The following is a 27,703-nucleotide window of genomic DNA, read 5'->3' on the forward strand; positions in this document are numbered from 1 at the left end:
AGAGAGTTTGGAGCAAACTGTGACTAGGCCAAGGTCACCCCGCAGGCTTCTTGTGAAGGAGTGGGAAAAAAATCCAGTTCACCATATAAGGGCCCCACCACTCAAGTGGAGGATTGGGGAATCAAACCCTGTCCCAAGATTACAGGCCACTGCTCTTAACCAGCACACCACACTGGTGTCTCATTTAAACCCAGTTGCCTTCTGTAAGTATGAAATTCTGGCATGCCTGGGATCCATGGCCGACACTTCCACACTGGTGTGCTACTACCGTGTTTCCTTGAAAATAAGACAGTGTCTTATATTAATTTTTGCTCCCAAAGATGTGCTATGTCTTATTTTCAGGGGATGTCTTACTTTTCCGCTCCACAGCTGCATGCTCTGGTGTTCTGTTTGACGGGCATGCTTCCAAACAAAAACTTTGCAACGTCTTACTTTCGGGGGATGCTTTATATGTAGCACTTCAGCAAAACCTCCACTACGTCTTATTTTCAGGGAAACAGGGTAGTAAAGACAGACGATTAATATTAATTTTCAAATATCTCAGTGTTAGAGAAATAAAAAATGGAAAACTCGACTTGCAGTATAGTAATCATACAAGATGAAAGCCAAGCTGTAAAAGAAAAGACATTCACCTCCAATTTAAATATTTAGCATTTTCACACGTCTGCATCTACAAGGAAATTTATTACATTTAGATGGGATTTAGATCTTTGACATGAAGCTGGTATTTGCACAGTGTGAAAAATATCAAACTGACATTCTGCTGTCTGGTGAGATGACTTCCAAATGTCAGAGTGCAGCAATTTCTGCGTAGGGATCTCGGTATCTTTAGATAACGTCAGTTTAAAAGACATTTACATTGACTTCCTCCCTCCAAGGTAAAATCTATAAATGTGTTCAGGAACGCTTAGTAAGAGCGAGACACACAAGAGGAAGTTTTTCATAGAGAAAATAAGGCGCATTTAGGCTAATATTCAAAGTGCTTCCCTGAACTGGCTGTGCTGGGAAGGACTGGCTGCAGTTTATCACATCAAGTGCATGCACGATTATTATTCACGCAGTTTCTTGTTCCCATCACTGAACAGGGTTTATAAACGTGGGGATCAGAGTGTACATGCAATGCAGCGTAGGTAACTTTCGTTTTTTAAAGCAGGAACCGAAGGGTGCGCAGCGCCCCCTTGTGTTCACACGAGGCTTCTTTTCAACCCTCTGTTTCATTGCTGGCGGAAGGGGAAGCGCCTCTCTAAATTCTGCTCGGCCTCCTGCCTGCCGGAGAAGAGAAGGCGCCAGTTTTCTGCCATGTCTGAGGTGGCTCGGGAGGAGCTCTCTGCGATCGCCGCTATTTACTGTGAGAAGGGTGAATGTGAAGTGCTGCAAATATCAGGTGATTGTTTTGCAATCTCAGCACGGGGCTTTTGCCGCAAGGTTGCCGTTTGGGTTTTCACCGAAGCCCTCTGATAATGATTCCAGTTACGCCTACATATGTAGGATTGCCAGCTCCAGGTTGGGAAGCACCTGGAGATTTTGGGGGTGGAGCCTGGAGAGGGCAGGGTTTGGGGAGGAGAGCGACCTCTCCAGGGTATGATGTCTTAGAGTCCACCTTCCAAAGTAGTTATTTTCTGCAGGTGAACTGAGCTCTGTCGCCAACATAAATGGTAATCACAGGGGGTTGCCAGCCACCACGTGGAAGTTGGCAGCCCTGCTAAGTACAAGAAAAAATATTCTTTTTATTCTGTCCTTCCACCCTAAGATGCACAAAGTGGCTCTCAAAACTAAAAGTGATTATAGTGAACAATTTAAAAAGCAGAGATCCCCCTTTTGCTGTGGTGAGATGCCCAAGACAACCTAGAAAAGCAAGAGTTGATTTCAGATTTGAGTCCACATTGGTGTTAGCATGATATTTCATCCTATGTAGCAAGGATGAGTTTTGCTAATGCCGTTTTCTCTTTGATGTTTCTTTCAGAGTTCCAGTACTTTAATTCATAGGGTTGTCGTGAGTTGATGGCACTACACACATTGTAGAAAAGGACAGGGTTCTTAAACTTACCATCAGTGGTGGCTGGTAATTTTTGGAATTGGTTGCAGTTCGTAACCATTTTTCTCTTCCCCATTTTTCCCAGCTCGTAACCATTTTTCTCTTGGAGATCTAGGTTTGTTTTGAACTGTAAACCTTCCCCTCAAGTTTTCTGCCATGGAGATATAAGGAAAAAGACATATCACAGCGAGGGAATATAGGAACATTAAAAAAATGAAATCTGGGAATTCAAAGAACTTGCTTGAACTATCATTGCAACACTACAGCATTATGTCGCCATTTTAAGGCCTCTTTTTTTTAAGGGCTTTCCCTGAGATCATCAATAACAACACTGATGACAAAAAAACCGTCCCCAGAAAATCTTCATTGTTTAAGCCACATGTGGAAGAAAATAAACTGACTTGACAAATGTTAAAAAAATGCACAGGGGGATAGAGAAGAACCCTGCCCACACCAATTCCAGTGCTTGTAGAGTGATTCTCAAGAAAATCAGGAGTAAGTGGGATTTTTGCAGTGGCTGTGCTCATTTCTTCAGGGTCAAAGACATAGGGTAGCAATTTAACATCTTTATGCGCCTTCTTGCAAAGTTGGTCTGGAGGTTTGGTCTGGGCTTCCATCAGTATGCTGATGATATCCAGCCAGATCTGTTGTTGGATGGCCATTTGGAACCCGCCCCAGATATGTTGGCCAGTTGAAAAGGCATTGAAAAGCACACTGATGTCTGTGTTCAAAGGAAAATATACACTGTGATGATGTTCTCATTACTTTTAAAATACTTTGTTGTCCACAAATATAAGGATTGTCCATGATCAATCTGTTAATTACTGTTTAAGGAACAAGCACTTTCTAATATGTGAAACAGGCTCATAGCAACTTGGCCTTATCAAGGGAGTAGCTAGCCTGTTTGTAATATAGGAAATTATTTCCTTCCTTTTACCCTCATTTAGCTTGTTCCTTCTATGTCAAGCAGGATGAAAAGCCGGTTTCATAGTGGCTGTGTTTTCTCTCTGGCTCTTTTCATTATCTCTATCATGAGAATACAGACAACAGTGTTTAGTTTTTAATTTCCCCCCCTCCTCCCTTGATTATCTGTAAACACGCAGAGTGATTGCATTTAGTTCCCTCTTCTCTTGTCAACATTGCCCTTCTGCCCGGACCCTTTCTTAACACCTGCTGGCAAGCTGAACTGAGTATCTTCCTGTGCTGCTTCTAGCCTCCAAAGACCTCTAGGCTGCTTTGCAAGAGTTTACTACTGGACTGCTAAACATCACTAATACACGTTAAAATATGCATCCAATATGTTGCAGAAGCAGTTTTGCTTCTCCAGGCTGCAATGCCAGAAAAATGTTTCACTTGTCAAAGTTCACTTTGCGTAGGGCGATTTCCCACTGGCGATTAATCTTGGGATAGTCACTCGAAATATCCAGGTTTCCTCGCTCCCCCCCCCCCCATCACGGGATTTTCCTGGACCTGCTTGTATATGCACCTTTTTGAAAAAAACATTCCAATGGGAGCTAATAGGAGATGGGGTAACACATTTGAGGGTCCATAACTTTGGCCTCCATGAACCAAACTTCACCAAACCTGGGTGGTATCATCAGCAGAGTCTCCTACCCAGGTTTTGTGATGTTTGGTCCAAGGAGTCCAAAGCTATGGACTCCCAAAGGGGGTGCCCGCATCCTCCATTGTTTCCAATGGGAGCTAATAGGACATGGGGGCTACACATTTGAGGGTCCATAATTTTGGCCCCCATGAAGTTTTGGTGCTGCTAGCTTACCAATTGCACCCCTGACAGCAGGCACCCCCCCCCCCCCGGGGCAGGCCTAGACATCTTCACTAGAAACATGCTGCAGTGAGGATGTTGGAACCTGGATGAAAAGGTGCCGATTCTTTTGAAACTTGGTTGTATCTAGATTAAATTTTCCGTGGGAATTCGGCTGTAGTCCAGTTGTTTTTGAATTTCAGAGCACCTGGGGTTTCTCAGAACATCAGGGCTTCCTTAATTAGAAGATCAGTCATGGCAGAGATATTTCCCTAGAAAATACGTTGCTCACCAACTCTGGATGTTCCTTTCTCATACAAGAGTTTGTTACCTCACTGTCAGTCTTATCTTGTAATAGTTGTGCTAGGCTATTATAGTGCCAAAGGGGCCCTTTTATGATGCTAAAATATCAGTTAGAGAAGTGGACAAACACAACAGAAACTGTTGCCTTGTTATCTGGAATCAGCGAGATAATGGCCAAAGATTCCATGATATAATGGAGAGAACTGACTGTAGTACAGGACAGAAGACTGTAACAGGTAGAGGTGATTTCAGACCTTATGTCTGCAGCATTCTGTAACATCCTAAATGGAACCTACCCTAGTTGAGAGACAGTCTGCAAATTTTTTCCCCTGTATCTTAATTGGTTAGTTTATGGGGTAACATGCAAGAGATCAGAGATATCCCTGCTATATAAATTATGCTAGATTAGCAAACATTTGTTTGTCTGTCTTGTTTATGAGCTGGATCTTGCATTACATCAGTGGTGCATTACATTCATTACATCCTGCTCCTGCCCCTTAGCAGTCCCTTCTCATTCCAGGAAAGTTTATTTCTGTGTTTGTAGGACCCACATGGTGTAACAGCTGAATAATTTGGGATGCTGTGGTGATGAGTGGGAAAGGGATATAATTGCCTTTTCTGCCTCTTCTGTAAACCCAGCTCTCATTAATGGAAGAGAAAATGATCTCAACCCCTCCACAGTGTGGCATCACTACCCACAAAATTATTAGACCTCACTTATCGCAGGAGTCTGGAAATAAACTTTCCTGAGGTGGGAAAGGACTGCTGAGGAAACCAAGCATGGGAAAGAGTCTTTATATCCACTGATCAAGGTATCCAGTCAGTTTTATCCATCTGATGCTCTGGAAATCTCAAGCATGTCCAGAATATATCTTTGTTTGACTCTCTGCTGTGGATAGTTGAACAAGGGAAGTATCCCAGTTTGACCAAGAAGTTCGCACAATTTTCGGTCCTAAGGTGGGTTTGTCCTGCAATATTTCCCTCATCACAATCTTTTCCCAAAATCCTGCACTGAACCCTTTTCCATGGGAACACCATGGGAGAAAAAGCAATTTATTTTTCCTGCCCTGCCATCTGATCTCACTGCCTGGCCTGACATCATGTCAGTTTCACTTCTGCTGAGTGGCTGACCAGTGTGGTAGCCTGCCTTTTCTGAAACGTTCCTCAAGGAAGTTTTCTGCCCTTTGACAGCTCTTCCGGGGGTCAGGCAAACAAACCCATGTGGGAAAGCACAAGTGCTTGCCCCGTTCCTGCTCACTGTTGCCAAGCGCTGCTCGCTAGCCGCAGCCCAGCCAGTCCAGCCCTTCAGCTCTGGGCTCATGTTTCCAATGGGGTTCTGGGGAGGAGGGGCAGGGAAGCGCCTGCCTGGCAGGATGCTCTCAAGGACCCTGTGACAGCCCCAAAGACCAGTCAGCTATCATTTGGTATATTGGGGGGAGGGATGAGTATGTCGTGCTGTGGTTTCTTGTATACTTTTAAATGTGGCTGGGATATAGTGCTGTGCCCAGTATTGATCAAAAGTTTTTACTTTGTGTAGTACAACGTGATTGCCGTGTTGCTCACTGCACTGACTCCTTTCCAAAGCTAGAGAAAAGGGGTGTGTGTGTCCTGCTTGGTTTTCCTCCAGTTGCTGTGGATCCGCCAATCAGAAGTATTACTGGGGGGGGGGGGGGGAAGAGCCAATCAGAATGCAGCACACTGAGGATGTTGGAGCATGCGTGGCTGCATCTGCGTTGTAAAAACAAAATAAGTCCGGCTCATGCGAAAGAAATTGGAAAATTTCTTCCTTGTCTTAATTTGATTCCTTCACGGAAATGGGCACCCATGCGAAGGGAGAAACCGGGATAAAATAGACCCAGATTTTAAAATACTGAATGTAACCTGGTATTATTATGCTGTGCAGAATCAGCCTTTGTGAGTTTTTATATATATAATATATATATTTGGGAAAATATATATATATATATCAAAAACCGCTGAACCTACACACTTGAAATTTGGCACGCCGGCTCCTCATGTGCCCAAGGTGCTCAATAAGAAAGAATTTCCAAAAATATTGAATTCAACTCGAGATATTAGCTATTTACTGTTTTTCCTAATCATCTCTGCCTATCTGCCTGATCATTCCATGGATGACAGTTGAGCACCAAGGCACTTCAGCTGGCTTCCCACTTCCTCTGATGAGTCATTCACTCTAACAGTGATTGGTACTCTGCATTTACATCTACAGCTTCCTGTCACAGGACTTTTCAGTGACGGCCACGTTGCTGCTCTAACTCCACTATCCCCATCGACCAGCTGTGGTACTGCCCACCAAACAACAGGCAGGCTTGATCCACTGGTGCGATGCCTTAAATACACACAGCAGCTTACACATTGCATTACACACAGACAGCGCCAGAAAGCTGCTGCAAAATATGCAAAACCCACCCTGCCATTCCACAGGCACGCTGTGAGGAAACAAGCTACATGTCACCCCTCAGTTCACAAACACACTGTACAGAACTATGCTGACTATCACCCTGAAATTCTCAGAGACGCCACTCTCACCAACACGTATCGAACCACGGGTGCCCTGCTATCCAACAGCAATCTGTTCCTTCTGCTGCAACCGCTACATGGAGGCTCAACAAATTCATGCAGACGCTGTGATCACCAACATGTAGCGATTCACAGGGGCCCTGTCTAACACCGTGCTCCTCAGCACGTAGGAACCTGTTCCTTCTGCTGAAACCGCTAAAGGGAGAACATACTCCACTGCTGCACCACCTGCCTTCTAACACAGCACTCCTCAACACATAGGCTGTGCTGAAGCATGCGCACTGTCACACCGAAATTCACACACAGCCTGTGCTGGAGCATGCTGAATGTCACCCCCAGGACAACAGACAAGTGAAAGAGAGCAATTTCATTCCAACATTCAAAGTGCATGGACAGGTCTACCACAGGACAGGAAGCCTCAAACTGGGACTCCAGCACCATGACTGCACCATGGCTCACACAGGAGGCATCGAGGCCTTAAGTAGGACGCTCCAAGATATTACTGGCCACAACCATCTTATGGGTGGAGTTCTTTGCATTTCTTATGGGTGGAGTATTTGCATTTCTGCGTTCCGCTTTTCTCAACTCCCCATAGTGAAGTGCGGGCACCCTGCTAGTTCTCAATACGTGTAGCTGTCAATTTAGCACCACATAACTGTATTCCCACATAGGTTAATTACCACTCTTCATCTCTTCCATATGTGGTTGAAATCTGCAGAGACTTAGTGATGAGTTTTAAAGTGTGTTCTGTTTACTTGCAGTGGCAGTGAGACCTACCTGTGTTTAGCAGAGTGCATGCTGAAGAAAATATTTTAGAAACTCTGCAACAAGCGAAGAATCCTTCAGCAAAAAAGCTTCCTAAAAATACAGAATTTAGCAGTTTGACACTTTAGCTTCAGTAATATATGCTTCCAGATATTTTTAAAAGTTACCCAAGTAACTATTTTCTTCTCTTTACTGTTGGTATTAACAGTAGATTTCCCCCCCTGTCAAATGTCCTACATCTTTAGCATTTTCAGCTTTGACATAGAGCAGATTCTACTGGGTGTCACTTTCCTGTCACAAGTTTCTGTCTGCCTTAGTGTGGCACTGTAAGCTGATAGTTGTGATAGGTGAGTGAATGACACTACATTTGCTAAAGGGAATCTGAGATTTATGTTCTGCTTTCTAAGAAAATGAGTTTTCTGGATTACAAAAAAGAGTAACTACAGTCCCCTCCAAAATGTTTTTGAATTGTTTTGAGAGTGTTTTTTCTGAGGCTTTAACCCTGAACTCAGTCCCAAATTGTTAGCTTCTCCTTCTGTAGCATTTTAGTAAAAAGGAAAACAAATCAGCTGATAAGTCATGTTGCAAATGCCTTAGCAGACCAGGTACTCAGGAGCAGCAGCAGCAGCAGCAGCAGAAGGCCATTGCTTTCACATCCTGCATGTGAGCTCCCAAAGGCACCTGGTGGGCCACTGTGAGTAGCAGAATGCTGGACTAGATGGACTCTGGTCTGATCCAGCAGGCTAGTTCTTATGTTCTTATGTTCTTTTCTCACATGATAAGTACTTGGGCACTGAAAAACAGGCATAAATTGTTTTAGCTTAACTTAATTTTATTGTGTGAAATGTTGTTCTGCCCTGTGTGTGTAATGTTGTTTTTGGCCTGTTGTACACTGCCCAGAGTGATTCGGGGGTGGGCGGTGTAAAATCTAATAAATAAACAAACAAACAAATAAATAAATAACTGTATCACTGTGACTTTTTTGAAAAAATCTAAATTTAGCTGGATTACATCCTTGTTCTTTAAAAAAATTATATTGAAGTGCTCAGATATTTTGTGGGTACATTGTGTAGAATCCACAAAGTTGCTTTCCTTAATTCAAGGAATTGCTTATCACTCTGTTGTAATGTAATGATCCTGTACATATTAATATTTTTATATATCATGAGGTGAAGAAAATTGCGTCCTTCCCCCAGTCCTCAGGAGACTCTTATGTTGGTATTTTAGGTCATCTAATTTACCACGGCAACCTCACAGAAATGTTTCTCCTGAGCATTGTTTGTTAATGACAAATTATACCCAGGAGAGATTTTTCTGTGAGGTTAAAATGTTAAATGAAATGACCTTAAAGATCAGAGCACAGATCTCTAGAGAACTGAGGTAAGTTTCTCCTCCTCTCATAAAACATGCATTTTCCGAAGCTTAAAAGTGTCATGCCCAAAATGCAAAAGATGTTTTATTGAAAATGATGTGTGTGTGAATTTAAATAAGCTAATTAACTAAGGCCTGTTTTCCCTTTACTTGTCTGGGTACCAAAGATTAGTGTTGCTGATAGAATGACATAATTTACTTGTTAATCCACTCTCTCCTTCTCTCTAGTTTGTTCAGCAATCTCACAGTAGAGTATATATTTGTTCATCAAAACTTGGATTTCTGTAACTCAGAAATGCAAAATGAGTGAATGACAGAAAGTTTATGGATAGGGAAGCCTTTGTGGCTGACATGGAACACAGGAAGCAATTTGAAGTGTGGCTACACTAAATTTCCTGATGATAAGCATGCAGCTGGGGGAATGAATGAAAATCTGCTGAGTTCCAGCTTATTAGCACAATAAATGTTAACGGAATGGTAATGTACCTCTCTCTATTTCAGATATCACCTCTTCTGATAGTCAGGCAAATATAAGATGCCATTACTGGTAGTTGATAGGAAGAAATGCTGTAATTCACTAACTTCAGCTGCAAGCAACCCTTCAAAGTCAGCCTGTTATCATGTTCAGCCTGAAATGCAAATATAACTTTGAAATGTAAAAGAAAAACAACACCAATTCAAGACATTAAGAGCAGCATAGTAGTTTTGCATTATGGTGGATTGAATATCCCCAGCAAAATATTTAATCTATAACTGCAGTGATGTATTAAATATTGGAGTATTCCAGGCAATCAGGCTGCTTGGAAGGCTTCTGAATTTAAATTCAACTTGTTTTGCACTTTGATTTGTGGGCTGAAGACAAAGAGAATCATTTCCTAGTAGTGGGCTGGTGTTCTCAGGTGTACACAGGGTCAGTTCACGTGTGTCTGGTTGATAGTCACGTGTGTCTGGTTGATAGTCATGGAGTGAGAGTTCCGTGCTTGGGGCTTAATTCATAAGCACCAATCAGGACATGGAAGTGTCACCAAGTAAGTGTTGCCAACCTTTCACCTTCTGACCGGCTCAGGCAACCTCCTAACAATGTTGGGTAGATTTTCCTGCCTTTTTTATGTCTGAGCTGTGTTGATGGTGGTGTATGAGATATTTTATGTTCATCTCTTCAGCCTTAGGAACTTCAGAAAGGTAGAGGGAGCCTTTTTTAATTCTTGGCAAATCCCACCTTTCAACACACCAATGAGAACTGAGGCAGGTTCAACGAACGAAAGAAAATTTATTCAAGAAACTAGATGGAATTAGGAGATATTTCAGTGGATTGAAATCAGGTGGGAATGAACTATATAGTATATATCTGTTTTGGCACAGGCATACCTCTTAATTCTGTATAAGTTTCTTCAGTTGCTTAGATGTTATGAGAGGTTCTTTACTTTACTTTGGGTTTTAAGACACTGGTACCCTTTCACACAGCAAACATACAGCCTTGACACTGTTAGCTACTCACTTCACAAAAATCTCCCACCTAAGGTCACTATAGCTGCGCAGAACACTAATATACCAGACTGAGAATCCACCTGTGTGTATAATTGTCAGGGGGTTGTATGTAGGTGATTGAGATACATTCTTAACTCAATGTAATTGCTACAAGATATATGTAACCAGCCTGCTATATGTTACCACTGCCATTCTGGGGTATTCTTTCCTTGATCTTTATGGTTTCACATGCTGAGTAGATAACTAGGCTTTCCCCTTGCCACTTTGGTCTCATGAGAACTGGGATTGATACCGTTATCTCATGGGGGCAGGATTCTAGGTGGCTCTCTATCTCTATCTGTCGCTGACCTTGAGGTGCTTCAGCTCCACGCTAACCCTTTCTCCCATTTCTTGGGAAAATAGGAGGGGGAACAAATAGGATTGAACAATATTCAGTAAAATATTTGGCAAAATTCGGATTCAACTTTATTCAGGTATCAAATTCAGTATACCTGAATATATTCAGATATCCCCATAATCCGGGTCCGTCTTAATTTTTTTGTATTTTTAGGTGTTTTTTAGATTTTTGGCCTGTAGGGGTGCATTTTTAGGCTCGAGGCACCATACTTTAGGGTATCTTCACCACCCAGGTTTGGCAGGTTTGGTTGAGGGGTCCAATTTTATGGATTCCCAAAGGGGGTGCCCCCATCCCCCATTATTTCCAGTGGGATCTACTAGGAGATGGGGGCTACCCATTTGAGGGTACATAAAATTTGACTCCCTAAACCAAGCTTTACCAAACTTGGGTGGTATCATCAGGAAAGTCTCCTGAAGATACCCTGAAATTTTGGTGCCACTAGCTTAAAAATGCGCCCCCGACAGGCACCCCAAGGTAAGTCTTGGGGGGAAGGATTTTCTGCAGGGTGGATTCTTTAGATTTTTTTCTCTTTCTTGAAACACTGTTTAAAGGGAATTCAAGCAGCTAGCCACTTGCACTCCCTTTAAACAATGTTTAATGAAAGAGAAAAAACAAACTACAGAATCCACTCCCTCATTTGGTGGCACTCAGGGATCATGCCGGACTGTTTAGGAGAGTCCAAAGCAGTCCAACACTCAGTCAGCATCGTTGGGAAGGGTGTGGGGCAAACAGGACAGAAAACAAGCCTTTCAGTCACGTTCCTCCCACACAAACCCTTCTCAGCATTGCTGACTGAGTGCTGGGGTGTTTTGGACTCTATAAGCAGCCCAACACTCTGTCAGCAAGTCTTTCTGTCCGATTCCCCCACCCCAAAGCACCCCAGCACTGAGTTCACAATGCTGAGAAGGGTGCGGGGGTGGGTGGGAAATGGGACTGAAAGGCTTGCTTTCTGTCTCGCTTGCCCCCTTGCCCCCTTCCCAGCAATGCTGACTGAGTGTTGGGCTGCTTAGAGAGTCCAAAGCAGCCCAGCACTCAGTCAGCAATGCTGAGAAGAGTGTGGGGGTGGGGAATGGGACTGAAAGATCCTTCACTTCCTGCAGGAATTGGCTGCATTTGGGAGTTCCTTTAAACGATCCCCACATGCAGCCCCTTCCCTAGTGTCGGATTCTTTAGTTTGTTGTGTTCTGCCTTTACAAACTAAAGAGTCCATCCCCCTTCCCCTGAGAATCCGAATACGCAGTGCTCGTTTAAGCAACGTCCCCTGTAACGCCACTCATCCAAATTGCATTTGGAACGCCTTATTCAAAGTCTCGGTGACAATGAATGGGGACCGAATATGCTCGAATCAGCCCTGATTCGGGTGCATTTGGAGATTTGAGCTACCCAAATTGCCAGCCCTAGGGACTAACGTTGGAATGGATAGCAAAAGCCAGATTCGCAAGAACTGGTTTTGTCAAGCTGGGTGCTTCAATGCCTACCAATAAACCCTACTGATTAACAATACAGAGTCCTTTTATTGCTTCAAGATTTGAGAACTAACAATAATTCACATTCTAGTTGGCTTAGGAATTCTTCTATACCCAGAAGATATATTCCCTTCCAGATACTGAAAGAGATAGATACTGGAAGAAAAATAATAATCATATCCACACATGTTTTTGAGTTTGTGCTCCATAGTTTTTTTCCTTGACTCCCAGCCTGTGAATAGCCCATGAAAACACATCAGCAACTAACAAAAGTTTACCTGCTGTATAAGTCATGCCCAAGTCATATTTCTGTAGTCTGATCATAATTCATTCGATCTGCAATGTTCAGAGGTTTGCTGAATAAAGCAACGAGAGGTTTATGATCTTTCGTTTCGTCCAGCGTCTGTCCTGTCCGTAAGGGCCCAAGTTGTCACACTCACTATGTTTTTGTAAGAGGACTGTGCCTTTGCCAGTTTGAGATGCATCCGCAGAAACTAGGGGGTGCAGAGCTTTAACACTGGTTGTTGAATTAAAACTGTCCAGGACTCCTCTTGTGCTGCATTCCAGAAAAACTCATTTTTCAGTTCCCAATGTTACTGAAGAAGGGCCACCATTGTAGACTGATGAGGAATGAGTTTTCCCAGGTAATTCTTCATCCTGAAGAACCTACAGATTTAAGTTATGTAACCTCAAAAACACATTTCTCTCTATTCAACTTTTGGTTTGCTGCCCTGCTAGCATTCTAGAGTAATATGAGGGAATATCTTGAAATTATAAGTTCAATTACTACATTACTATTTGGAGTCCTGTAAGTAAAAAAGGAAAAGGGATGGATAAATGATGGGAAAATTCTACTCTTGTTTTGTAGTGCTGAGGTTCAGGTCTGGAGCAGTCATTTCACAGGCCTCGGGTACAGGATGGGAAGCAGAGAGAATTAATTCCTTCCCCCAAATGTATAGGAAAGCTCAGAAATGAACTGGCAAGTGGTTCAAACTAATTTTGTTGAAAGGCTATGGCATGGTGGGCTACATTTTAAAGATCTGTGGCTTTAATTAAGGACTTTGTACAACTGAAGAACAGAAGGAATTATTTATAGGACCACTTGTGCTTATTTGCCTTCTGCACTGACCTAATTGCAAAATAATTGTAAGAGTGTTTTTATATGTCAATAGATCCTGATGACCATGTTGTGGGTCCCATTGCAGTTGCTTTTCCACCTCCATAGTCTGTTTGGGCTGGTGTTCTGTCAGCTTGATTAAGATAAAGTGCCCCTGTGCTTGGCCTACTCAATTCTTCCAGATAGATCACAAGGCAAACTGGATGGTCTGGATTTCAGAAATATGCACGAATATACCCCATTTTATTTCTTTGGTTTTGTTTCTTGCTCTTATGAGTTTTTCATTTGTGATCTTGCTGTTTTGAGCTATTTTTCTTCTGTTGTGGAGTGAGAAATTGGTTTATGATAAATCATCTTGCGGGAGGTGCTTAGTTTGTAAAGAGATCTATTCACATGACTCTATAACTTCTTTAAACATTTAAACATTTGGAGTTATAAATATGATTGTTTCTGTTTTACAGAGGTGTGCCACTTAAGTTTCCTTAATAGCATACTTCACCACATCAACATTTTGATTTGTGGGAAACTTCTGGAAAAACTAGGGAGTGCAGTTTTGGAATTCCCATATTGGGCACCAAGATATCAAGTGATCATTGTAACCTTTTTTTCTGAGATCCCTTGTATGTATTACCTCTCTATAGTATTCTGATGTGACATGCTATTTTGACCTTCCATAGAGTTTTATGTTTATTTTCACTGCCGGCATAGACTGTCACCTTAGAATTCTTAGTTGGACTTAAAGAGCAGGATGCTTTGTTATAATTGGTCGAATGTCAGAATGGTCAATGCATGGGGGTGACACTGAGGTAAAAGGAGATCTTTTACTGTAAATAAAATAGTTTTCTCTTAAATATAAACAGAGTTTAAAAAGTATAACACTGTAGCAGTTTCAGTACAGGTGTTAAGTTTAATGGGTTCAGATTGGTACAGTTCCTCTTTGTCTAATGTTCCATAAGGAGACTTAGCTATAGAGTCTAAGTTCCTTGAAGCTTAATTTGCTAACACCACTTTAGCTAATAACTTCCACAAAGAATACAGATTTCTCTTACATTCCACAGCATCTCATTCAATTAGCTTCTTCCTGGTTCTTACATTCTTGCACTCTCTCTTAAACCAGTCAACTCGGCCCCTTGGGCAGGGGTTCCCAACCTTTTATCACCTCTTGGCAACTAATTTCCTTAAAATTCTACCCTCATATTAGCAAACCCATTACTGCCAGATGCTCTGGTTCATACCCCTGGGGAACTACTGCCCTTGGTGTACAGCTACCATCCATTCATAATACATTTCAATCACCTATCCAGCCCTCTAGAGAGCTAGATTTTAACCCACTGCAACATACAGTAACAGCCCCATCCAATGGGCTCTTAGAAGTTGCGCAGCCTTGCACCGGTGTTTTTGCCCTCTGTGGGACACTTACTCCAGTGAAGAGACAGGGGCACTGGAGGCTGTCTGGGCTGTAGCAGCATCCTGCTTGGATGTCAGCATATGTGTGTGTGTGTAACATTGTGTAAGAGAAGAATAGCTATTAACATGATTGGCTTTCTGAAAGGGACTGAAACAGTGATTCCCCCTTGTATTGCCTGATAATGTCTTTCATGGTGTCTACTTTGTCCCCAAAGGAAAGAGCCACTCCTGGATTTCTTTACTTCTTAGGAAAAGAGCTGCTCCAAAAGATCACAGTAGAACCTTTGGAACTTCAGGGGACACCAATTCATAAATTCAGAATCTTAGGCGGTTTCCACACGGGGAAACAACAGCGCTCCAGGGATGGAAAGAAAATGGTCCCTGGGGCACTGTTCGCACAGGAGACGCTGCTGCATTGCAGCAGCGCTGTCCTGGCTCCCTGAAGTGGTGCAAAGACGCCGCTTCTGAAACTCGCTCGGGGGGCGAGTTTTTTGGAATACACCGGTTGCCACTCGTTGCCAAGTGAACAGCAGTGGGTGGAAGCTGGCGTATTCCCGTGGCGCTCCCGAACAGCTACCTACCTTTCCCCTACCTTTCGCCGCTCTGAGGAGGGAAGGGGACACGCTTCGGTGCCTCCGTTGCTTCAGCCGTCGCTCTGGCCAGGGGGCGTGTCCTCTTCCCTCCTCAGAGCGACAAAACGCAGGTAGGCAGCTGTTCGGGGGGCTGCGCGGCTCTGTGGAGTGTGCTCCGCCAGCCACGCAGCCTGTGGGGCCGTTCGTCCGAACGGCCCCAGGGCTTGCATCGGCATCAATCATGCCGATGCAAGACCGCAAGCCTGGATGTGCAGAAATCGCCTTACACATTTTGTGATTGTTCCCATGGCAGCCATTTTGTAGTCAGCTGTGCCCTCGTGGCAGCCATTTTTGGTGGTCCCTGTTATCTGTCTCAAACTCCAAAAGCGCTCACCAGTTCAATAACTTTTGGGCTGGATAGTCTGCTTGATTTGTCCAGTGTCAACCCTGTCAAACAGTCTTATGGGCAAAATAAAGTACAAAGTACAATCTTAGCAAGTAAAATGGTTATATCATGTTGTCCATCAAAAGTTCTGTATCCTGTGAGCACTATTGCTGGGGTGCTCTCTTCTGAGTTTTGTCTTCACAGCACTTTTCTACAGGACACAGTAAAATTCAGGATTAGTGCTTCCTTAATCATTCCTGAAACAATAAGATTGGTATATTCTATCCATCATCCTTAACAAAGTAAATGGTATTTCTGTTTGTAAGCAGATTTTACAAATTTGGTTTGACATATTATCTACTGTTAGTTACAGTTTTACCTAAATGACTTTGAAATAACATGGCATTCTTTGTATGCCTCAAGTTTATGTAGGAACTTTATGTAGTATATCTGACTCCAGTACTTGAAGGCTAGTGAATTGGTCTGTGGTGGCATCCAGTACCTTTTGTATTTTATTAAGAGTGTTGTGGCCAAAGGTATACAGATGCAGCACAGAGTTTGGATATAGAGCTTTGCCTCCCCTCTTGTTAGAAGTACTCCTAGTTGTCTGAACTATTTCAACTTACCTTGTTCATTAAACAGGCTTTGTCTCTGTTGTTTCGCAGAGGGCACCGAAGGTTGCAAGGCAGTGTCAGCTGTGAGGAGTAAAAATCAGACATTATTCCATTGCCTATCATGTGAAGGGAGGGTAAAACTTGGGAGGTAGAGAAGAGACAAGCCACTTCAAAAGAACTCATCTGAAACTCAGGAATGTTCTGCTGCACCTTTCAAATCTGTCTTTTCCTACCCCTGTAGAATGAATCAAGTTGACATTTTAGCAACTTTTTGAAGAAAAGGGGTGAAATGGTTGGAACATATCAAAGAGTTGATATAGTAAAGATCTGAAAAAGAGCAGCTTTCATCTTACACCCTATTTTTTCTTCCATTTTAGTAGAAGTGGGTGAGATCTTTGTCCCCTTTTAGTTCAGTGAAAGGGCAGTTATTGTTTTAACTTTGCCATTATGGCCAATGAAGAAGAGAATATAACAGAATCCATGTGCCATAAAACATTATGTGATTTCTGATAATGACATTGGTGATGTTTACATATATTATTGCAGTAATCTGTTCAACAGACCTATAAAGTAGGACATCAACAAAACGGTGGACAAAATGCCTGTAATGGCCAGGAGGCTGTGTGTTGATCAAAGGCTCATATATTGCGAAGTACTCTGGGGAGGGCTGACAAATGTGCTCATAGAGATGCATTTCATCTTACCTGAAAGTGCCTAGCAGAAGAAGCTGCTTCATGCTAAGGGGAGCAAACTGTGGCCTTTTTGCAATATGGATCCCAACTGTGCCATTTTCTTTTTATCCACAGAAGTAAATACCAGCTGTTCGTTTGTCTGTTTTCCATAACAAAATTTCTCACAATAAGGAATAACACTTTAAATAGAACAAATGACCAATAGAAGCAGTCAAGTGAAACTAAAGATGGCTGGGAATTACCCTGGGCCGCGGTTGCTGCTCGGGGCGGAGGTAGGCGGAACCAGCGGATGCTGCCGAGTGAAGGGAGAAAGGAGCCATGGCAGGCAAGGGCTTGTGTCACCGGGGCAAAGGAGGGGCGAGCGAGCCTTTAAAGAAGCTCACCATCCTTTGTGTCAGCCATGTACTTGTCGGCTGACAATTTGCCCGCCCACTCTCCCTAATTTTCTTGTGTGTTAATGCATGCTTATTTTGTCATAGCCTAGATACATGGCGGTTTGGCACATGGGTATTGATCTGGAAGGGCAAGGGGAAGGGAGCTAGGGAGCTAGGCCTTCCCCTTGGGAACGGCGACAATGGCAAGAAGCGACCACCCTGCCGAACAGGGCCAAAGGGGGAACACCTCTTACCAGGAGCGGCCACCCGGCAGAGCCCTGCAGTAGAGCGAAGGTCAAGTATGGGGCGTCTGCCCTGTGGAGCTTCAACTCTCATGACCAGATCCAGACCCATACTTAGCCTCACGCTTCTGCTCAATAAAATGGCTATGGCCAATTTTATTACCCCAGCAATGTAGTGGTATGTATTGTTGGTAAAGGGTTTTGCACAAAGTAGGTCCACCCTTGGACAGCAAATGGAGGAGCCAGAATTATTTTGCAGCCAATCATGACTGCAACTAGGGATGGTATTGTTGGGCAGCTGCTAAGGCTCAAGAGCCCTGGGAATGCTCCACACTTACACTTCTCCTGCTGCTGTATAGCAGCAGAAGCCCTCACAAGCAGTCCTTGCTATATGGTGGCAACAGGACAGCCATCTTAGGACAATTCCCTTCTATGGTAGAATGTGGAATAGCAGTTGTTGCCACTTATTCACTTGTTCCTGCTGTGTATGTGGCTATGGCTGCTGATGCTCCTGGCAACCACTGCTGCTTACTTACTGAGCAAATAAGCAGCAATAGCTGCTGCTACCTTCCTTCTGCCTCTGTTTGGATGAGGTGATGACAAATAAACTGGGGGAGGATGAGGTAGCAGCAGCAGTGGTGGACTTAGCTGAGGGAATCTTGCCTGGGAGTTCTCAACCTGGAGTTGGCGCTGCACATTTATTACAGAAAGCACGCACAAATAGTTTTAAGGAGTAGTTAAAAGGGTTACAATCCTGAATCCAGCAAAAAGGGCAAGTAATTAGTTTCATAAATTGGAGGTCACGACCAAAACCACTAGCTTACCAACTTGATAGTGTTTAAGGCTTGGCATGTTGTATTGTTTTTGTAGCACCAGATGTTATAGGAGATTCAGGAGCAGGCATAGATCCATGGGCAAAAGAAACAGTTGCACACTTCAGAAATGCAGCCGTTCCTCTCCTTTATTTCCAGCACAGGGCTTTGGTTAGCGTCACACCCATGCTACAGAGTTGTGAATACATTCTTCTCAAGTGGCCATCCCCACTGCCTGGAGCCCCAGAGCCTGGACCTTTTGTCTTAAGGGGCAAACCTTCTCCTCCTAGGGCCACCAAGGTCATTTCCAGCCCCACCTAATGGAGTGCAGGCCAAGCTAAACTCTTCTGTCTGGGATCACCTTTCCCTGCCATCCACCCATCCACCCTCCATTCCAACCCTAACCATCAGAACATCTCTTGTTTAGAGTCCAGGATGGGCATGCTGATAGGTTCCCCAGTTCTCCTCTACATATAGATAGTGGAATTACTAAAAATATTTTCTGTTAGATATTAAGGAGCAGGAAGATATATATAGAGGTAAATTTGAGAAGACCAAGGGGCCCCTGGTGACCCAGCTTTCTGGGGGAAGGGATATTCCTTTCCTTACTTCCATGCTCTGTTACATATTATAGTCCATTTACAGCCAGACCAACTTGGGTTTTGTTTCCTGATTATGCTAAAGTGTGATTGGATGTTGAGAACTGATTTTATATAGATAAATAAGGATAATACCAACAGAATGTCCTTCATCCCCAAATGGTAGCTCCTGAAAATCATTATACTAGATTATTGGGAGGTTTTGCATTACTTTATCTTACTATAATTTCTGAATAATAATAAGAGGGAACTTTGCCTTTTAAAACATTTTCATGATTTTTACCAGTTTGAAGCATCAATTAATAGTACAACAACAGATGAAATTAACATCAAAAACTTTCAGTAAGATAATCATTTTAATTAACACGACACTCCCAATTTAACAGAAAATGAAATCTTTCCAGCCCCTCGTGGCAATGAATCATAGTTTATTTTAACTAGTTGTTCTGAATTATATTATACAAGGGGAGACCTTTGAAGATTCATTTGGGGGCCATTCATCCCCCGAACCATTTCCTTTCCTTGTACTTCCTTTTCCAATGCTTTGCCTTTGTTTCCACTTCATCTGACACTTTGTTTTCAATCTTCTCTTTCTCTTCTCCCCTGCACAGCTTCTCCCTTTCACCTCCTTCCTTTCCTCCCTCCAATCTCTGTTTCTTCTTCCCCTTTTGCTAGATTTTCTTTCCTCCCTCTCTCTTCCTCCCAATCTTCTTGTCTTTCCTGCCTGCCCACTATTATTTCCCCTCCACCCATCCAAAGCTTTAAAATAAAACCATGAAGCTAATTAAAAAAGGGGGGAGGGTATGCCAATAACATCTGAATATAAAGAAAATCAAGACAGCACAAAGGGGTGAAGATACTAATATACTCTTGTGAAAAGTGGAAATAAAATGCATTTTATGATTTGAAACTTGTCTGATTATTCAAAGGATATGACAGCAAGCACTTTTAAGACAAATCAAAATGTCATTGCTCATGAGTAGTAAATCTGATTGCTCATGAGTAGTACAGTAAACAAAATCTCATTACTCAATATTACAATAAACAACACATTTCATTACTAATAAGTATTACTGTAAAATGGTACACTTTCCATGGTGAACTGTAATTAACAAAATCTCATATCGTACAAGCAATACATTCAAATAGTGACAAAATAAAAAGAGCTGCTCCTGGTAGGAGTGCTTGCAAAGAAGACATAACAAAATCTGTGATGAGCCGTAGCAAGCCACAAGCACTTCTGGAGTTTTTGCTTGTATTGATAAAGATCTTCATAGTGCTTTCTATAATGAAATTATACTATATATGAAATGTCCATAAAGTACCTATGATATCCTTTATCAATGCTCAGAGTGACAATACTGAAACTCAGCACTGCACCTGTTGAACAGGTTTGATTTTCATTTCCTTTGAATAGTCTCAAATCATAAAATTTTATTTCGATACTTTATAAGAGTACATTTGCATCTTTGCCCCTTTTTTGCTGTTGGTGTCTATTGGTTTTTGATATTGAAAATAAAAGTACAGCAGCCATTTTGAATTACCTGGACAAACACATATGACAGTGGTGGCTAACCTTTGGCACTCCAGATGTTATGGACTACAATTCCCATCAGCCCCTACCAGCATGGCCAATAACATCTGGAGTGCCAAAGGTTCACCACCACGGACATATGATGTTTGTAGTTTCCCAGATAATCCAAAACGCCTCTTGACATCTCAGCATTTTAAAACTTTTATTCTCTCTCTTTTTAAAAATTTAGGATTTTCCTGCAAACCTGGGGTCCCCCCCCCCCAATCTATAGAAACACCTCTCCTTTCTGGACTTGGCTCTATTGTGCAGTTTTTAACCTCTGCTCTCTAGGGCCACACTCAGAATTAGATATATAGATTTGTATCCCCAAAACTAATCTTCCACTCCCCTAGTAAGACCACTTAAACTGATGTTTAAACATTGTTTTCTATTCAAGACTGATTGTTGTTTATTCAGTTTCTAGTTTAAATACTTATTAGTTTAAATATTTATAGTTTGCCTTTCTCACTGGGACTCAAGGCGGATTACACAGAGTGAGTCATTACAACTGATGAATAGGACATTCAGTAAACAATTTAATAGGATTAGGATTGTAGAATCAACCAGAAATCTAAAAACAAAACTAAAACAATGCGTAAGTATTAAAATGAACATTAAATAATGCAGGATATACACACTAGTATGAACTGTAGTCCATGATAATTTTTCCAAGCAACTTTGTGGATCATTTAGTACTGTGCAACTCTATAGCTGGCATAGAAAGGCGCTCCTGCATCTTTCAGTTTGGCTAGTTTGGGGAAAGCCATAAGAGTGGGAACCTTCCTGAACTCCTCTGACAGGCCGTTCCACAAGATGGGGGGCCACAATTGAGAAAGCCTGTTTACGGGCAGTTGTTAATTTTGCCCACCTGCAGAGGACCCTGCTCCATGATTGAAGCTGTCATAGCAGAGCATGGAGAAGAGATGACCTCACAGATGTGAGGGTCCAAGGCCATGGAGGGCTTTGTGTTTTTATTTTGTACTTTCCCCCCACCCATCCCCAAAGTCCCTGGGTGGGGGTACAATTATAAAATATCATAAACAATCATAAAAGCATCGTAAAACTACTTAAAAACCCTTTCCATCACCCACCCTAAGCTGAGAGTGTGACTAGCCAAGTAAGACAACCTGCTGAGTTCATGGCAGAAGTGAGGTTTGAACTGGGGCTTCTTTGTACACAGCCCAGTCTGTAAGCCATAACAGTACACTTTGTGTCAAATGAATAAATCTTATACTCCAGTATTGCTGCTGAATGCAAAAGGGTCTTGAACCAAGTAGAGCTCTTAATTGTCTGGAGAGTTATATGAAATATTGATACATGCCACTCAAGTTTTTCATAAGAAACCAAACAAAACATTCTGCACTTGTGAGTTTCAATTGATGTCCATTTGATGATTACTTCTGGATACTTTTCAGAGACTGAAGGAATTTCATTTAGAATTCAGACCGGTGTGAAAGGACCTTTGGAGACAGATGTATTGTTGAAGCTGCTGTTTTCTTTACCGATCAATTACCCATCAACTTTGCCGAATATCTCTGTCCACTCTGAGCAGCTTACAAGGACACAGTGTATGGCAGTGAAAGAGAGATTACTTGAAGAAGCAAAGAGACATTTTTCACAACCCATGATACATGAGCTGATTCTCTGGATACAACACAATCTAAAGTACGTAGTTCAGCAAGACAAAACTTCAGCCTGCAGTGGGGAAAGTATGCTATCAACAGAAGCAACTACAGACAATGCTGTATCGACTGTCCTTTTGCATTTAGATCACATGAGAGCTAAAGGAAAATATGTCAAAACACTGGAAAAGTGGTGCGCAGATCTAAAGCTCACTGGAAGAGTGATGTTCATGGGCAAGATGATTTTTATTCTTCTTCAAGGAGACAAGAGCAGCATTAAGGTATAGGGTTGGTCAATACTAAAAAAATTTAAAAAATTCGATTTAGTATTTGGGGCATAAATTTGTATGCCCTAATCCTAATCATAGCCATTCCGATATAATCTCGGTACCCGGTAACCGGGGTAATTCGGTCCATTTTATTATTTTGAATTTTGGGTGAACGCTTTGGCCTGCAGGGGACGCAATTTTGTGTTAGTGGCACTACTAAAATTTCAGGATACGCCTGAGATCGTCTCGATGATTCTCCTGTTTATGCAGTTTGTTCAGGGGCAGTTATTGACCCTCAAAAGGTGCCCCATCCCCATTGTTTCCAATGGAAGCTAACAGGAGATGGGGTTACACTTTGAAGGTCCATAACGCTGGACCCCTGAACTAAACTACCAAACTTGGGGAGCATCATAGGGACAGTATTATGATACCCTCAAATTTTGTGACAGTAGTTTTAAACTGCACTCCCCTCAATAGTCGAATTAAACAATTTCCCCAGCTTCTGTGCTCTGTAGTGGCTGGCTGGCTCCATTGCAGCCAATAGGAAATTTTGTTAGAGGCATAGAACTCCACAACCAGTATTGGTTTTGATGATAATTATCTGTGTTTGGGACTTTGCTTCAGGGGGGTTTAATTCTATGGGACCCAAAAGGTAGGCCCATCTCCACTCTGAAGTAAGTTCCCAAACCTGATGGTGTCATCCAGAGACTCTGAAGATATCCTGAAAGTTTTGTAGGGTTTACTATGAAAAAATGTGCACTCCACAGCCCCTCAGAAATTCCCTATTGACAGCAATGCAGCCAAGTCACCGCAGAACAAAGAATCTTGTGCAAATTTCTGCGCCTGCAGGGTGCATTTGTAGATGTATCGTACCATTGTGCGTATCATCAGGAGACTGTCCTGATGATACCTTCCAAGTTTGGTGCAGTTTGGTTCAGGGGGGCCAAAGTTATGGACCCTCAAAAGGGTAGCCCTCATCTCCTTAGTTCCCATTGGAAAGAATGGGGATAGGGGATTATCAATTTTTGGGGTCCATACTTGGGTCTAAACCAAAATGCACTAGTCTTTGAGGGTATCATCAGGACAGTCTCCTGATGATACCCTGAAAATTTGGTGCTGATATGTTTAAAAATGTCTCCCCTGCAGGCCGAAATGTGAAAAAAACACCAAAAAATAAAAACGCAATTCGGCTGGTAATCCGAATCCCATGGATTCGGATCTGTTAGGATTCGGACAGCTCAGATTCGGCCCCTGCTCTTCCGAATCCGTCCGAATCCGTGCAGATTCGGTAAAAATTCGGATTTGGACTGTCCGAATCTCCAACCCTATTAAGGTATGAACGATGATGTTTGTTGACTGTTCTGATGTTGGAAGGGTAGGATATGTTACATCTCTATAGATTCTGTAGGGGAGGGGGGTTGTAATACCATTGTGTACATGGTTAACTGGTAGTACTACTTATTTGCCCTTGACCATTAGAATTACAGAATCATAGAGCAGAAAGAGACTACAAGAGCTATCTAGTCTAACCTCCTGCTATGCAGGAATACAGTCAAAGCATCCTTGACAGATGGTGTAGTGCAGCATGCCCAGGGGAGGCGGCAAGCCCTCGGCTCGGCCCAGCACCTGACCTAGAGGCAGGGGACGGAAATGGGGAGATGTGGGCCAGCACAGAGACAGGCCGAGCCCACAAAGCAGAAGTGGGCAGGATGCTTATTGGAAGGAAGGGCTAGCATGTGCTAGAAGAGGGGAGGAAGAGGATAAAAGGAGGAAAGTAGGAAGAGCAAGGGTATAGAGATGAAAGAGCAAAGTTACGAGAGAAAGGAGAAAGGTCGGAGAACAGAGGAAGAAAGAAGCCAAGCAAGGCTGAGAGGAGGAGGTTGCAAGGTGGAGGAGCGGGAGAAGGGGAGAGGTGCGGAAGAACGTTGAAGAGGGGCACAACATTAGGATGAGCTACCTCCAAAGACAAGCTGTGGGTCAATAAACGCATTCCCACTGACGGCTCCCCAGAGACCGGGAGCAAGGACTGGTCAACCATCACCTGGGTAGGGGATGGAGGGTTGGGACAAGCCCTGCTAATGGAGGCTGGGGAGGCAGAGTGCCACAGACTGATTACTTGCATAGCCTTTGTACAGGCCAGAAAAAAGCTGATCTTAGAAGTTGTACAGCCTGAAGTGCCAAATCACCATCTGAAATTGGTTCTGTTTAGTCTTATGTATTTTGTTACTGTTTATTACTGTTATATTGTTGAAATTTATTGTTTATCATGTTGTTAGCTGCTCTGAGCCGCTCGGGGATAGGGTGGGGTACAAATATAATTGAAATGAAATGAAAAAAATGATCTTAAAATTCACCAACTGTAAAAAAAATTGCCCCAATTCAGAGAACCTATGGGAGAAGCGGAAAACTACTGATTGTTTGTGCCTTATGCCAAGCAGTTCTCACTTGTACATGAGCTGTTACATACTGGGTCCAAAATTATGGATTTGTGATGGTAATAGTGTTCTCCCCTCATGCAACAAGTTTCTCAATGGCCACTAGGAGGTCTGTGGTGGATTCTTGTTTGCTGTGTTAGCTGAAACAGTGCTATACAACGTTCTCCTAAACTAAGAATTTGCCATTTAAGATGTACAAAATTTGAACAGTCTTGTCAACTGTTCATTTTTCATGACTATGGAAGGAACTTCCTATTTCTTTAAGCTTAATGGTCTCTTTTAGCAGTTTTTTTAATCTCTAAGCCATCATACAATTTGTTCCATTGTTGAGACAAGGACCTCAGGATAGTGGATGTGGTCTTCTCCCAGATATTTGATGTCAGGCCCCATATTACCTATCAGTTTTAGGACTAAGTGGGAATTTGAACCTGGGTCTCCACAGTCACGGAGCTACCAGCGGGCGGGGGTGGTGGTCCTCCTTTCAACCTTGCTTGGCTCCCCCACACACTTACTTTAGCAACCTGAGCAGGCTGGACCTGTTCTCCAGCCTGCTCGGTGTGCTAAAGTAAGTGGGGGGAGGTCGTGTGGGGGGGGCGGGCATGATCCCCCCGCAGCGTCCCCCCACACTTACTTTAGCAAACCGAGCAGGCTGGAGAACAGGCCTGCCTGTCGCCTTCCAGGTTGCACAGGACCTGGTGGGAACTACATTTCCCAGGAGACCCTGGGAAATGTAGTTCCCACCAGAAAAGGCAGGCCTGTTCTCCAGCCTTCTCGGCTTGCTAAAGTAAGTGGGGGGAGGGGTGCCGCGGGGGAGGGGGCCGAGAAAGCCAGAGTGCGCACTCTGGCCCAGCTACGCCTCTGGGTCTCCAGAGCATCCTTCACTTTACTAAGCATTGCAATTGTGCGTGTATGTGTGTGTGAGAAAAAGAGAGAGAGACTGTATGCGCCAGTCCATTTGCAAGTGATTACTATAGTTCAATGAAAGAGTAATATCCAATGATGAATGGGTGCAGGATTGAATTCCATTCCTCATTAAGCACATTCCCAATTCTTCTAATTTATGGGTTGGAGGATCAAGAATTTTGCATCCAAACTGATTCTAAGTAGTTTACAAATGCTGGCTCAACCATTGTCCCCATTAAAGTATATTTGAATTCTTCAGTCCCTCCAGAATTACATGGTAAACAGAATTGATCCGTGTTCGCAGGAACATTTAAAGACCCGTATGCAGTCTTCCAGACTTTATATAGAAAGCACAATGCCTCTCTAGTGTTTGTGCAGTCGTAAAATGTGTCTACAAAGCATGAAGCTGTCTTCAGTAGAATACTAGAGATGTTACCTGATTTTAATTGGGACACAAATATTTAATATGGACTGTTTTTAAAAACATATTTTCAGTGTTTTTCAATCAACGGGTTGCCATGGATGGCACTTAATGTTCTGAAGATGTTTTGTTTTTAATTGATTTTTCTTTCCCGGCATCTAGGAATATATGGTTCTTCAGAAAACTAGCAAAGTAGATGTGGACTCGAGCGGGAAGAAATGTAAAGAGAAAATGATTAGTGTGCTCTTCGAAACAAAAGCACAGACAGAAGACAGAAGGTATAATTTAGTACTGTTTCAGCTATAGAAAATCAGCTTTGAATTGTTAATTACATTCTGACAGAAGTAGGCATATTCACAAAGCCTCCCTTGTACCACACAGGTTCCAGGCATTTGAAGTCAAAGAGTATTCAACGCTGGATGAGTTACAAAATGAATTTAAGGCTGCGGGACTGGCAGAATTGTTCACCGAGTTTGTGCTGCCTCGGCTAAAATAATTTTGAAGCAAATGCATACGCCCGTGACTAAACTGTCATTAAATGTATTGAATGGTTGCTGAGAGAAGATAAAATGAAAGGTTTGGTGCTAAACAGCTCTAAAGCTTCTCTGTAGTGAAATGTCATAAAAAGCCATCTCCTTGGCAAGATACAAAAGAGAACTCTCACATACTGAACAGCTGATAGTTTTGACTGTGTGCACTGACAACTTTTGCTGGGAACTGCTAAGTTTGAACAATTGATGTTTATGAAATGTAGGTCATAAGTGAAAGATGATGGGGAAATCACTGTGTTCTTGTTGAATTTGGATGAATCTCTTGTCTCTAATTGTAATTAAACTATATTTTAAAGAGGGTTGTTTTCAAAATGACATTTTTGACTGCTACTGGAAGACATTCTTGTCTTTCTCCATTGAAAAGCAGTACTGGGAATAAATGAAACATTTATTTTTCTTATTCTAGTATACCCCTTAGGTAGCTCAGTTGGCTGAATTCGAAAAGTAGGAGGTTCCACTTACATCAGGTTTTAATCAATGTAATTGGTTTACTTGTTCCTTTTTTGAATTGGGATGAAATAGTTTTGCAGAAGTCACATTCAGATTGCAATCTTTTTATGTTTATGTTTTCAGCACCCTTCATTAATTATGACTTATTAATATATATATAGGTCCTTTCATTTCTATTCAGCTTTATATCTTACCTGCTGCTTTTCTTTTTTGCTATCTGTATTCTTAAACAGACCAAACACTCCGGTCTCCTCCCACTGTTTTGTCTTTCAGCTGATTTACTCTTCTGACTTTCTACACCTAGTTGTGTATGTAGTATGCATTGAAAGGACTAGTGAGTGAAAGTGAAAGTGAGGTCGAGATGTTCAGTTGGACTGCTTCCAGCAGCCGTATTTAACATCAGTCCCATAAAAAATGGACTAAAAGTTTCAGTGCAAGTAGTTTTTGCTCTCAAACTTAGCTTGTTTTCAGTTTGACTAATGCAAAATATCTGAATCTTCTGTTGGTGAAATAAAGACAGAGTCTCTGCACAGGCAA

At 42.6% G+C, this 27,703-nt stretch overlaps 1 protein-coding gene across 1 annotated transcript; it reads left to right on the plus strand.

Annotated features, from left to right (window-relative positions):
- The first annotated feature begins 1,235 nt into the window (after window positions 1-1,235).
- Window positions 1,236-27,703, plus strand: RWDD3 (RWD domain containing 3). Its single transcript, XM_048497972.1, has 4 exons — window positions 1,236-1,384; window positions 21,931-22,418; window positions 26,328-26,443; window positions 26,547-27,703. The coding sequence occupies exons 1-4, from the start codon at window positions 1,300-1,302 to the stop codon at window positions 26,659-26,661; spliced, it is 804 nt and encodes a 267-aa protein (XP_048353929.1). The 5' UTR covers window positions 1,236-1,299; the 3' UTR covers window positions 26,662-27,703.

This window comes from Sphaerodactylus townsendi, linkage group LG05, assembly GCF_021028975.2.
Source record: "Sphaerodactylus townsendi isolate TG3544 linkage group LG05, MPM_Stown_v2.3, whole genome shotgun sequence".
Lineage (NCBI taxonomy): Eukaryota > Metazoa > Chordata > Lepidosauria > Squamata > Sphaerodactylidae > Sphaerodactylus > Sphaerodactylus townsendi.

What these genes read in the sequence shown, in the direction of transcription:
- RWDD3 (XM_048497972.1), top strand. Translation starts at nt 1,300, where the DNA reads ATGTCTGAGGTGGCTCGGGAGGAGCTCTCTGCGATCGCCGCTATTTAC. An exon ending in GAGACAAGAGCAGCATTAAG is followed by an intron (nt 22,419 to 26,327) that starts GTATAGGGTTGG and finishes CCCGGCATCTAG; the next exon opens with GAATATATGGTTCTTCAGAA. An exon ending in GCACAGACAGAAGACAGAAG is followed by an intron (nt 26,444 to 26,546) that starts GTATAATTTAGT and finishes TGTACCACACAG; the next exon opens with GTTCCAGGCATTTGAAGTCA.